This window comes from Nomascus leucogenys, chromosome 5, assembly GCF_006542625.1.
Source record: "Nomascus leucogenys isolate Asia chromosome 5, Asia_NLE_v1, whole genome shotgun sequence".
NCBI lineage: Eukaryota > Metazoa > Chordata > Mammalia > Primates > Hylobatidae > Nomascus > Nomascus leucogenys.
The window spans coordinates 123,922,750-123,935,933 of NC_044385.1; the positions used below are offsets into that span (position 1 = coordinate 123,922,750).

General features: G+C 41.5%; 1 protein-coding gene across 7 annotated transcripts in view; it reads left to right on the forward strand.

Moving 5' to 3' along the window:
• Window positions 1–13,184, forward strand: part of IPO5 (importin 5) — an 81,144-nt gene that overhangs the window by 52,419 nt on the left and 15,541 nt on the right. For all 7 annotated transcript variants that reach the window (XM_030813579.1, XM_030813582.1, XM_030813581.1 and 4 more), the window contains 6 exons: window positions 4,228–4,315; window positions 7,254–7,360; window positions 8,637–8,761; window positions 8,854–8,943; window positions 9,034–9,207; window positions 12,227–12,445. In XM_030813579.1, coding sequence (XP_030669439.1) covers window positions 4,228–4,315; window positions 7,254–7,360; window positions 8,637–8,761; window positions 8,854–8,943; window positions 9,034–9,207; window positions 12,227–12,445 — 803 coding nt within the window. The remainder of the gene's footprint in view (window positions 1–4,227; window positions 4,316–7,253; window positions 7,361–8,636; window positions 8,762–8,853; window positions 8,944–9,033; window positions 9,208–12,226; window positions 12,446–13,184) is intronic.

The following is a 13,184-nucleotide window of genomic DNA, read 5'->3' on the forward strand; positions in this document are numbered from 1 at the left end:
TATATTACATTGCTTTTGTTTTATAGACCCTCGTTGCAGCAGAAACTTAAATGGCTATTGTGCTATGGAAATACTACTTTAAAGTTTCGCTGTGCTGGGATAAGGAGTTGAGAACTAACCTGATCTTTTTCTGGCCTAGCCATTTCTTAATGAGCTAATGAATACTTGAACACTTAATTTAGAGGGTAAATACATCACCAGATTTATTTCGTAGTGGTACCTAACTTTTGTCTTACACTGAGATAGTGGTTGGAATTTTAGAAACATTCCCATTAAAGTCAGGAACAAGAAAAATACCTCCTTTATCACTGTTCATGTTGTACTGACTGCCCCAGCTGATGCATTAAGAGATAAAAATAAGTTATAAGCATTAGAAACAATGGCTGGGTGCGGTGGCTCACGCCTGTAATCCCAACACTTTGGGAGGCCGAGGCGGACGGATCACCTGAGGTCAGGAGTTCGAGACCAGCCTGGCTAACCTGCTAAAACCCCGTTTCTACTAAAAATACAAAAAATTAGCCAGGTGTGGTGGTGCACACCTGTAACCCCAGCTACTCAGGAGGCTGAGGCAGGAGAATTGCTTGAACCCAGGAGGTAGAGGTTGCAGTGAGCCCAGACCATGCCATTGCACTCCAGCCTGGGCAACAAGAGCAAAACTCGTCTCAAAAAAAAGAATTAGAAACAAAAATACTGCTTATTTGTAGGCTATGTGGTTATTGTCTTCAAAAAGTTTTAAAGACTCAACAGATAAACTGCTAATCAAAGGGTTAAGCAAGATCCTTAGATATGAGAACATTTTATTGTAAGTGTTCCATTATTCATAGTAATCATTTAGAAAATTTTATAGGCATGAGTTGTAGTAACTGGGAATAAATCAAAAGATGTAAGACTTATATGGAGAAAGTTGAATAACATATTGAAAGACTAATAGAAGAAGGAATTATCAGTTCTCAAATTAATCTAGGGTTATGATAGAACAATTCTGAAATTCTTCTGAAAGAACATAGGGCCTAAAGTAGCCAAGACAATTTTGACGAATGAAGTGGAGATCTTGTTTCATCAACTCTGAGTTTAGAATGCATTGATGATGCAGATGTTGACAATGGATTGGATGGGGCCGGGCACAGTGGCTCACGCCTGTAATCCCAACACTTTGGGAGGCCGAGGCGGGCGGATCACGAGGTCAGGAGATCAAGACCATCCTGGCTAAAACGGTGAAACCCCGTCTCTACTAAAAATACAAAAAATTAGCCGGACATGGTGGCGGGCGGCTGTAGTCCCAGCTACTCGGGAGGCTGAGGCGGGAGAATGGCGTGAACCCGGGAGGCGGAGCTTGCAGTGAGCCGAGATTGTGCCACTGCACTCCAGCCTGGGCCACAGAGCGAGACTCCATCTCAAAAAAAAAAAAAAAAAGACAATGGATCGGATGGAACAAAGGGTAGAGTGTAGGAGAGGATGCACTCACATGGGAACAAAGCCATTTTTAAAAACATAATTCATCAAAAGTTCTTGGGGCCAGGCATACTGGCTCAGGCCTGTAATTCCAGCACTTTGGAAAGCCAAGGTGGGTAAATTACATGAGCTCCTGAGTTTGAGACCAGCCTGGGCGACATGACGAAACCCTGTCTCTGCCAAAAACACTAAAATTAGTCGGGCATGGTGGCACACACTTGTGGTTCCAGCTACTCAGGAGGCTGAGATGGAGGATTGCTTGAGCCCAAGAGGTCAAGGCTGCGGTGAGCCAAGATCACACCATTGCACTCCTGCCTGGGTGATGGAGCGAGACCCTGTCTCAAAAAAAAAAAAAAAAGTTTCTGGGATAACTGGTTCATTCTTTCTTTCATTTTTTCTTTTTTTTTAATAGGTTTATGGGGAACAGGTGGTGTTTGGTTTAGTGGTGATTTCTGTGATTTTGGTGCACCCATTAAGGGAGCAGTGTACACTGTACCCAACGTGTAGTCTTTTATCCCTCACTCCCCTCCCACCCTTTCCCCTGAGTCCCCCAAGTCCGTTGTATCATTCTTACGCCTTTGCATCCTCATAGCTCAGCTGCCACTTATGAGTTGAGAATATAACTGGTTATTTCTATGGGGAAAAAAATTCCAACTCTAGACAACTTATTAAAAAAATAGGCCGGGCGTGGTGGGTCACGCCTGCAATCCCAGCACTTTGGGAGGCCGAAGCGGGCAGATCACGAGGTCAGGAGATCGAGACCATCCTGGCTAACACAGTGAAACCCCATCCCTACTAAAAAATGCAAAAAATTAGCCAAGCGTGGTGGTGGGCGCCTGTAGTCCCAGCTACTCGGGAGGCTGAGGCAGGAGAATGGCGTGAACCCGGGAGGCGGAGCTTGCAGTGAGCCGAGATAGCACCACTGCACTGCAGCCTGGGCGACAGAGCAAGACTCTGTCTCAAAAATAATAATAATAATAATAATAATAATAATAAAATAATAATAATAATAATTGGGGTCTGCTCAAGACCTGAATATTACCTTGCACGCTGGAACTAGTTAAAAAAGTTAAGGGCTAAATATTACAGATGTATTTTACAAGTAATGCTTAATAGATAATTTTTTAAGACTGAATCACAAACCATTGATGTAAACATTGCCAAATTTGCAAATGCTAAAACAATTTTTTGACCAATCAGATACACCATAAATGAACTGAAAAAATAAGCCACAAACTGGAAGAAAATAATTACAGTGCACACAATCAACAGTTTGTTATCTAGAGAATACACAAAGGCTGAGAAGAGGAAATTCATTGCTTTTTTCTTCTTTAAGATGGGGTCTTGCTCTGTCACCCAGGCTAGGGTGCAGTGACGTGATCTCAGCTCACTGCAGCCTCCCAAGTAGCTGGGACTACAGGCACACACTACCACACCTAGCTAATTTTTGTGTTTTTTGGTAGAGATAGGGTTTTACCATGTTGCCCAGGCTGGTCTTGAACTCTTGGGCTCAAGGGATCCTCCCACCTAAGCCTCCCAAAGTGCTGGGATAACAGGTGTGCACCAGCAGGCCCAGTCAGGAAATTCGTAAAAGAGGGATCTGAAATAGCTAATGAACCCTGCTAAGTCTCAATAAAAACAAGTGTAATTGTGGAATACAAGTTGTCCAAAAGTTTGACAATATCAATTGTTAATAAAAGATGTGGAACTGAGAGGACGCTTATTCCAGCCCCAGGGGACTTAACATATTTTTGTGAAATAACACAGACCTCCCCTTGAACTTCACATAGTTTATGCAACAGCTGTGCAGAGCACAGCTTGTTTGGTAATTTTTTTTTTTTTTTTTTTTTTTTTTTTTTTTTGAGACAGAGTCTCACTCAGTTGCCCAGGCTGGAGTGCAGTGGTGCCATCTTGGCTCCCAGCAAGCTCCACCTCCCAGGTTCACGCCATTCTCCTGCCTCAGCCTCCCGAGTAGCTGGGACTACAGGCGCCCGCCACCACACCCGGCTAATTTTTTTGTATTTGGGGTTTCACTGTGTTAGCCAGGATGGTCTTGATCTCCTGACCTCGTGATCCGCCTGCCTTGGCCTCCCAAAGTGCTGGGATTACAGGCATAAGCCACCACGCATGGCCTTGTTTGATAATTTTTTAGTACTATTTGAAGATAGTAATAACAATTTCATGCCTAGACTCATGCTTGTCAAAGAGAAGATGTAATAATCTCATCAAAGCAAATTTTATAGGAGGAAAAAATTGGAAACAACCAAAATGTTTATCAGCTAGACAGTGGGTAGTATGTGTGTATAATGGAATGCTATTAAATAAATTGAAATCCTTATGTGTTGAGAAAAAAGCAAATTGCCAAGGTACATATATTATGAAACCATTTATTATATAAAAAATCAAATCTTGAAATAGTACTATAATTTTGTATAGAGATATAGAAAATCTGTAGTTAAAGTGTGAAAAAACAGTTGGGGAATGGGAAACATTTGTGATGTTGCTTCTTACCTCTGGTGACGGGGGAGTATGTAATCAGATTTGGGAATTTCATAGGAGGGTTTGACTTATGAATGTTACTTTTTAAAGAAACGATAAAAGCAAATGTGACAAAAGGTTAAAATTTAACAAACCAGGTTTTGGGGGCACAGACAAATAATTGTTTTGTCTTGCTCTCTTAGAGGCAAAGTAAAATCTTAAAATTCTTGTTTATAAATAGTGATATGGATAAGATAAAGTCACAGTCTTCGGGTATGAAATAATTGTTTACTTTAGTTCCTCAGATGTTAGCAATGATGGTTGATTTGGAAGAAGATGAGGACTGGGCAAATGCAGATGAACTAGAAGATGATGATTTTGACAGGTAATCAAACATAGTGTCCAGGGTGGCAGTGAGAGCCCTAGGGCTCCAAGGTCCATCTCTTCACTATTGCACCCTGTAACCTGAAGGTAAACTGTTAAGCCTGGAATATGGGGCACTTTGCCTTGCTGTTGTATTTATTGCTGTGTCACATTTTATAAGTAGTATTTTCTTTAGTTTTCATGTATAATTTATATTAATAAAATTTATGTTTCTTGGAAGTTCATAAAAATACTTTAGTAGTTAATACGTAAAGTTGTATTTTATAATCAGGAACTGAAAGATACCTACAACAACAAACAAGGAAGTTTTTCTTTTTTAAAAAAAAGTATGATATGAAAACAGCAAATAAAGCAGCTATGTTTTTTTTTTTTTTTTTTGAGACGGAGTCTCGCTCTGTCACCCAGGCTGGAGTGCAGTGGCGCAATCTCTGCTCACTGCAAGCTCCACCTCCCGGGTTCACGCCATTCTCCTGCCTCGGCCTCCCGAGTAGCTGGGACTACAGGCACCTACCACCATGCCCAGCTAATTTTTGTATTTTTAGTAGAGGTGGGGTTTCACCATGTTAGCCAGGATGGTCTCGATCTCCTAACCTCATGATCTGCCCACCTCGGCCTCCCAAAGTGCTGGGATTACAGGCGTGAACCACCGCGCCCGGCCAAGTAGCTATGTTTTTAACTGTCTTACTCTAAATTATTTCCAAGTTTTTTGTTTGTTTTTGTTTAGTTTTTGTTTGAGTATCTTTTAAAACATGTATAAAGCAGCTTTTTTGTGATAAATGCTTTTACAGGCAGAGACTTCCCTTAGAATAATTGTTTCAACAAAATTCCCTGCAATACACGTCATATTTTCCTAGTAAAAGGCAGTTTAATTTTAGGATAGACAGCATCCAGTGGTGAAAAGATTAGAGTCACACTGGGTGACAGTAACACTGGAATTACTATTGCGCTTATTTATTTCAGCTTAGGAAGTCCCATGAATACAGGAAAAGTCAACCAAAATCTATATTCACTGTGCAGTAGTAATGATGGCCCCTTACATGTATATGAAACATAGCACCTCCGAGCTCTGTTACTTTAATGAACTTTATTGGTAGCCCCAGAGGTATATTATATTACAGATGCAGAAAGGGAGATTGAAGATTGAGTGATTTGTCTCAGGTTATGTAGCCAGTTAATGGGCTGGGGTTAATTACCATTTTTTTCATTCTTCCCAGTGCATTATACTACCACCTTTTCTTCAAAAAAGCTGAAATTGGCCGGGTGCGGTGGCTCACGCCTGTAATCCCAGCACTTTGGTAGGCAGAGGCGGGCAGATCACCCGAGGTCAGGAGTTCGAGACCAGCCTGACCAACATGTTGAAACCCCGTCTCTACTAAAAATACAAAAATTAGCCGGGCCTGGTGGCAGACACCTATAATCCCAGCTACTCGGGAAGCTGAGTGAGGAGAATCTCTTGAACCTGGGAGGTGGAGGTTGCAGCGAGCTGAGATCACGTCATTGCACTACAGCCTGGGGAACAGCGAGACTCCGTCTCAGAAAAAAAAAAAAAGCTGAAATTATTCCCCTGAAAGACTTGGAGTCAGTATAAACTACTAGGTTAATAAAAGTAAAAATTAAAGACATTTGGCTTTAGAACATATGGTGCATTTTTGAGACTTAATCCCATTATTAAAAATGACTGATTTCTGGCTTTAATACTATTTTGAAGCATATGAAAGTAGTCTTTCACTGGAATTCACCTGATAACGGCTGAAGAGAGGACCAGGGCTAGGTCAAATTTCCTTTGTGGTTCAGTTACTGTAATGTGCTGCTGCCTGTCCTTTAATTTGCCCTGTAAATGGCGCTTAAATTTATACAATTTAAGAAACTTTGTTTTCTAGACTAGATGAATAAGATTTTCTAATTTGTGAAACAGGGCATAAATATATTTTCAAGGTGAGCTTTTTTTAAGTCTAAAAACCTGTTCTGAAGATAATTTATAGTTTCACTTTTATAGTATTGTCTTTACACAGTAAAGATAATGCACATGAAATACACTACTGATCTTCTAGTTCTAAGCCAGGATAAGTCCAAATGCTTTTATGCCCACATCCCTTTGGCTTTCAGAGAAGACAATAGAATTAAGTTTCACATAGCTATGCATAGTTTGGCAGTGCAGTTTGCGCCCTTTTAAAGGTGAATAAACTCACAGTAGGGAAAATTATACATTCTCTGCACCCTTTTCGGTTTTCTATGTTCTGTTCATTGATAAGTTTGAAGACTGTATTTCTAGGAAATGAAATACATGAGGCTCTTTCAACACTGCTTTTACTGGAGTGTTGAAAATGTCAGAAGCTGTGTCTGAGAACAGTTTTTAGCCAGTAGCGGGTGGGGGTGGTCTTGAAAAGCAAGATTCAGGCTGGGTACAGTGGCTCACGCCCGTAATCCCAGCATTTTGGGAGGCCCAGGCAGACGCATCACGAGGTCAGGAGATCGAGACCATCCTGGCTAACACGGTGAAACCCCGTCTCTACTAAAACTACAAAAAAATTAGCCAGGCATGGTGGCGGGCACTTGTAGTCCCAGCTACTCAGGAGGCTGAGGCAGGAGAATGGCGTGAACCCGGGAGGCGGAGCTTGCAGTGAGCCGAGATCGTGCCACTGCACTCCAGCCTGGGTGACAGAGCGAGACTCCGTCTCAAAAGAAAAAAAAAAAAAAGAAAAATAAGATTCAGGCATGACTTTCTAAACTATGGTGGATCATGATAAAAACATTTACTCTTTTTTCTTTTCTAAGCTGTAGGGTTTTTAACCTCTAATTTCAATTCCACATTTAAAGACAGCTTGAATTCTTTCTCAGTCTTAGTTTAATAATAATATGGTTAGAAGTATGCCTGTAGAGTATACTATTTCTTTTGTGTTTCAGATATATTGAATACACAATTCTGTTTATGTGTTTAGCAATGCAGTTGCAGGCGAGAGTGCTCTAGACCGAATGGCTTGTGGACTTGGTGGAAAGCTCGTTCTGCCAATGATCAAGGAACACATTATGCAAATGCTTCAAAATCGTAAGCTGTGTCCTTCAAATGCTAGAATAGTGAAGTTGTGCCCTTTCTAAAGCTTAAATTCTAAGATATGTTTAGACCATTAAAAATTAATCTTTATCTTTTTATCACCCATATTTAACCCAATTCATTTATTTTACCTATAAAATTGTCAATCCCAAAGAAAATGTACAGATTTACTTCCTAGCCAAAAATATTTAGATTTGAATTTGAAAATGACGTTATTTGAATTTTTATGGAATATTAGAATCATATACTCTTCTTTCACCCAATATCTTTTATTTTTAAAAGAAGAAATTCTATCTAATGTTATCAAAAGAGAGACCACTTCTTTCTTTCTGTTTTTGCCCCTGACCGAGGTGATGGTGGAAGCCCACCTGCCTTGGAGGGCAGCTGTTGTTGTTGTTGACACAGGATTTCGCCATGTTGCCCAGGCTGGTCTCAAACTCCTGGCCTCAAGCAGTCCTCCTGCTTCAGCCTCCCAGAGTGCTTGGATTATAGGCATGAGCTACCACACCTGGCCATCCTTCTTTTTTATTTCTATGAATATTTCCCTAATATTTGGTCAGTTACCTTTGTACCTGTAATATATATATCAATCCCAAAGTTTATTGTTGTATATGTTTTATTTTCATTTGTCTTTTTTTTTTTTTTTCTTGAGATGGAGTCTTGCTCTGTCGCCCAGGCTGGAGTGCAGTGGCACAATCTCGGCTCACTGCAAGCTCCGCCTCCCGGGTTCACGCCATTCTCCTGCCTCAGCCTCTCTGAGTAGCTGGGACTACAGGCGCCTGCCACTACGACCAGCTAATTTTTTTGTATTTTTAGTAGAGACGGGGTTTCACCGTGGTCTCGATCTCCTGACCTCGTGATCCGCCCGCCTCGGCCTCCCAAAGTGCTGGGATTACAGGCATGAGCCACTGCACCCGGCCTAATTTTTGTATTTTTAGTAGAGACGGGGTTTCGCCGTGTTGGCCAGGCTGGTCTTGAACTCCTGACTTTAAGTGATCCACCTCCCTCGGCCTCCCAAAGTGCTGGGTTTACAGGTGTGAGCCACTGCGCCTGGCCTGATACATATTTTTAGAATCAAGTAGTCACGCACTTTTTCTGTTCATTTTTCTAAAAAGTAAATATACAAATGTTTTTATATTATATATACATATACCTTTCCGAAAAAGTTTTGTTACTCTTTTCCAAATAAGAACTTTTATACATCTCCCTCTACCAGAATGACATGTTTATAGTGTCTAATTGCTATTCCATCTGTAATTTTTTTCTGTAGCTGACTGGAAATACCGGCATGCAGGATTGATGGCCTTATCTGCCATTGGTGAAGGGTGCCACCAGCAAATGGAAGGAATTCTAAATGAGATTGTAAATTTTGTTTTACTTTTTCTCCAGGATCCTGTAAGTACCAGTAAATATTTGATTCAAAATGATTAGTGTAGCTTCGTGTGGAAACCTTCTTGCTTTTACTAATGAAAGGGAACGTTTTCCAGCATCCAAGAGTGAGGTATGCAGCCTGTAATGCCGTGGGACAGATGGCTACAGATTTTGCACCTGGTTTCCAAAAGAAATTTCATGAGAAGGTAAGTAACAAGTCCTCAAACACCCAAATCAGACTTTAGGAAGAGGGGTGGACATTTCAACATGTATGCCCGTTTGGTTTCATTTCACAGGTGATTGCAGCTCTGCTGCAGACCATGGAAGACCAAGGCAATCAACGTGTGCAGGCCCATGCAGCTGCTGCCCTCATTAACTTTACTGAAGACTGTCCCAAGTCACTACTTATTCCATACTTGGATAATTTGGTGAAACATCTGCATTCCATTATGGTACTGAAGCTTCAAGAGGTAAGTTTTAAGATCCATAGGCTGCTTTCTGTTTGTAGATTAATTTGGGTTGATTTGATGGGTAAGAACTGGAGAAAGAGGGACTTGCAGCATGACCATAAAGAATATAAAGTAAAAAAACTGAGGAGGCTATTCGGAGTTGTGGAATCATGAGTAGAGAAATTCAGATTTGATGAAAATGTGGGCTGATAATTGGAATTGGGAAAGATACAGCTAAAGGTCAGGTAAAATCAGTGTATATAGATCACCCTGAAAATAAGGCAGAGAAGTTTTTGAACTCTGATTTATGTAAAGTGTGAAAAACCATTCTATGTTCTTAAATGCTGCAAGAAATGATCATATGGTAAGAAATTAGTGTAGTAGCATTGGGTGAGGCATACACAAAAAAGGCAGAAGATGTAAGGCAAGACCATCATACTGTCATCGTCCAGGGAGCTTAGATAGTAATAGTGGAAGAGGTGATTCTAAAAGACATTTCATGGGAAGCACTAACAGTTTGTTTCTGGCAGCTTGAATTTTAAAAGATGAAAGGGCCCGGCATGGTGGCTCACCCCCGTAATCCCAGCACTTTGGGAGGCTGAGGCAGGTGGATCACCTGAGGTCAGGAGTTCGAGACCAGCCTGGCCAACATGGTGAAATCCCATTTCTCCTAAACATACAAAATTAGCCGGGTGTGGTGGTGCACGCCTGTAATTCCAGCTACTCGGGAGGCTGAGAGAGGAGAATCACTTGAACCCAGGAGGCAGAGGTTGCAGTGAGCTGAGGTGGTGCCACTGCCCTCCAACCTGGGCAATAAGAGCAAAATTCTGTTTCAAAAAAAAAAGATGGAAGAGAAGAAATTAAAAACCGTTGACTATTCTAACCAGAGTGACAGAAATACAGAAGTTGTAGAAACGTCATTTTTGAGTATCCAAGTAAAAATGATTATAGTTACAGCTGAAGTAAGGGATGCAACCTGAAAACAATTGACTTATGTTAGTCCAGCACAGTGCGTGAGAGATGTAGATGTGAAAATCAAGGATTTTAGCCCAGTTTATTGTCAAATGCAATGAAAATGGATTACTATTATAAAAATGAAATGAATAGAAGGCATAGAAAATAAAAGATATAAACCTGCTCTCAAATTGCTATTAAAGTTTCTAATGCCCTCAATTCTTATACTTAATATGAACTGGTAGCAAATAGTTAACAAACCACAGTTTGCGTAGCACTGGTGATTGGTCAGAGAGCAAGACAAACAAGAAATGCAATGTCTCAGAAGCCAAAGACAGAGGACTTATAAACAAAGGCCCAAGTTCTCAGTATCAGATGACAGCAGACTAAGAATATAATAAAGGAAATATTCATGTGCCCGAAGGCAGACCGAGGTGGACCCAAGTTGAAGGCAGATTGGTTGGTTAGTTAAATCAGTAATGGATGGATCCAACATGACTTTACAGGTTTGGGTGGATGGCTGTGGTATGATAGTCCCTGTGTACCCCTGTCCTTCCTTCCTGCAGTGAGGCACTATATGGGTTTTTAAAGATAAGTGGAAGGAGTTGTTGGGATGGGATGGTAGGAGGACAGTGTTCACGAGGAAGAGTTGTGCAAAGAGAAGGTAGCCTAGCGGAGGAGGAAAGACATTTCCTCTGAGGCCAGCAGCACAGTCCACACTAAACATGGAGCAGAGGCTGAGGTGCAGAAGCAGGAAGTAAGATAACTTCCTCAAGACATAGTTGAATGTGTAACACAAGGTAAAGAACTCTGCTGAGAGTGTGGGTGTAGTTGATGTGGGGAATTATGAAAATCTGGAGTAGTAACTGGGTCAGGTTCATATGAGTCAATAAATATTTTATTTTATTTATTTATTTTTATTTTGAGATGGAGTCTTGCCCAGGCTGGAGTGCGATAACGCAACCTCCGTCTCCCAGGTTCAAGCCATTCTCCTGCCTCAGCCTCCCGAGTAGCTGGGGTTACAGACATGCACCACCACACCCGGCTAATTTGGCTAATTTTTGTATTTTGAGTGGAGACAGGGTTTCACCATGTTGGCTAGGCTGTTCTTGAACTCCTGACCTCAAGTCATCCGCCCACCTGGGCCTCCCAAAGTCCTGGGATTACAGGTGTGAGTCACCGTGCCCGGCTTCCTCTTTTTTTTTTTGAGACAGAGTCTTGCTCTTGTCAACCCAGCTGGGATGTAGTGGTGCAATCTTGGCTCACTGCAACCTCTGCCTCCCAGTTCAAACAATTCTCCTTCCTCTGCTTCCCAAGTAATGGGATTACTGGGGTGTGCCGCCACACCTGGCTGATTTTTATTTATTTATTTAGTAGAGACAGGGTTTCACTATGTTGGCCAGGCTGGTCTTGAACTCCTGACTCAGGTGATCCACCCGCCTCAGCCTCCCAGAGTGCTGGGATTACAGAAGAACTACTGTAAAATATTGCTGGTGACAGGACGGGCCCAGCAGCAAATAGGTAGTAAGCATTTATTACTAGCTGGGTCAGAACACCAGATCTTTGGTGCAGAGAAAAAGGTCATCTCATCTGTTTTCAGCAAGAGAGATGCAAGAGAAGGCAGCAGGGTTCCTTGAGGGATCTTCTGGGGAGGGGGAGTTAGAAAATAAAGGAAGGGGCCAAAGAGGGAATTTTCTTTACGACATAGTAAGACAGCACAAAATATAATCATAAGTAGAGGAAATCAGTGAAGAAAAAAAATGAGTATGAAGTGTAGGCATTAAAGTTGATGAACACAAAAATTTTGATTCCGTATCTGTACTCAAGAATTAGCTGTGCTTTGAGATGAGACAAAAATGAGTAAGGGGTGTTGTGTTAATAGAAGAGAGAAAAAAAATCTCAAATAGTTCAACATAGATTCTTTTTATAGAAATTTCCTCCAAAACCTACAATCTCTACTTCTAGAGAGGTGGTCTCGTTCAGCTGTTTGAGAAAAGCATTCAAGAACTTGAAGGGAGTAGTAATTGTAAATTTAAATACTTCTTCCAGGTTTCCTTTGAAGTAATAATTTGTGTCTTCCTTCTAGTTGATTCAGAAAGGCACCAAGTTAGTTTTGGAACAAGTTGTGACATCCATTGCATCAGTTGCCGATACTGCAGAAGAAAAATTTGTCCCCTACTATGATTTATTTATGCCATCACTGAAGCACATTGTTGAGAATGCGGTTCAAAAAGAACTGAGACTTCTGAGAGGAAAAACTATTGAATGCATTAGCCTCATTGGTCTGGCTGTTGGGAAGGAAAAAGTAAGTAATTTCTTTCTTTCTTTTTTTTTTTTTTTTTTTTGAGACGGTGTCTTGCTCTGTCGCCCAGGCTGGAGTGCAGTGGCACGATCTTGGCTCACTGCAAACTTTGCCTCCCGGTTGACGCCATTCTCCTGCCTCAGCCTCCCAAGTAGCTGGGACTACAGGCGCCCGCCACCACCCCCAGCTAATTTTTTGTATTTTTAGTAGAGACGGGGTTTCACCATGTTAGCCAGGGTAGTCTCGATCTCCTGACCTCATGATCCGCCCGCCTCGGCCTCCCAAAGTGCTGGGATTACAGGCGTGAGCCACTGCGCCCGGCCAGTAATTTCTATTATGTTAAATTTACTGTATGTAACTTGGCTGTGGAGGCATTGAGAGTACTAGAGGGATTTTTTCCTTCTGATAAATGGTTTTCTGGATGCTTGTTTTTTTCCTTACTCCTTTCACATTGCTCCTGTTTTATATACAGATTAATTCCTGTCTTCATCTTTTCATTGTTTGTTTGGTTTGGTTTTTCTTTTTTTTTTTTGAGACCAAGTCTCACTCTATCACCCAGGCTGGAGTGCAGTGGCATGATCTAGCTCACTGTAACCTCTGCCTTCTGGGTTCAAGCGATTCTCCTGCGTCAGCCTCCAGGTAGCTGACATTACAGGCACCTGCCACCACTGCCAGCTGATTTTTGTATTTTTAGTAGAGATGGGGTTTTACTATGTTGGCCAGGCTAGCCCTGATCTCCTGA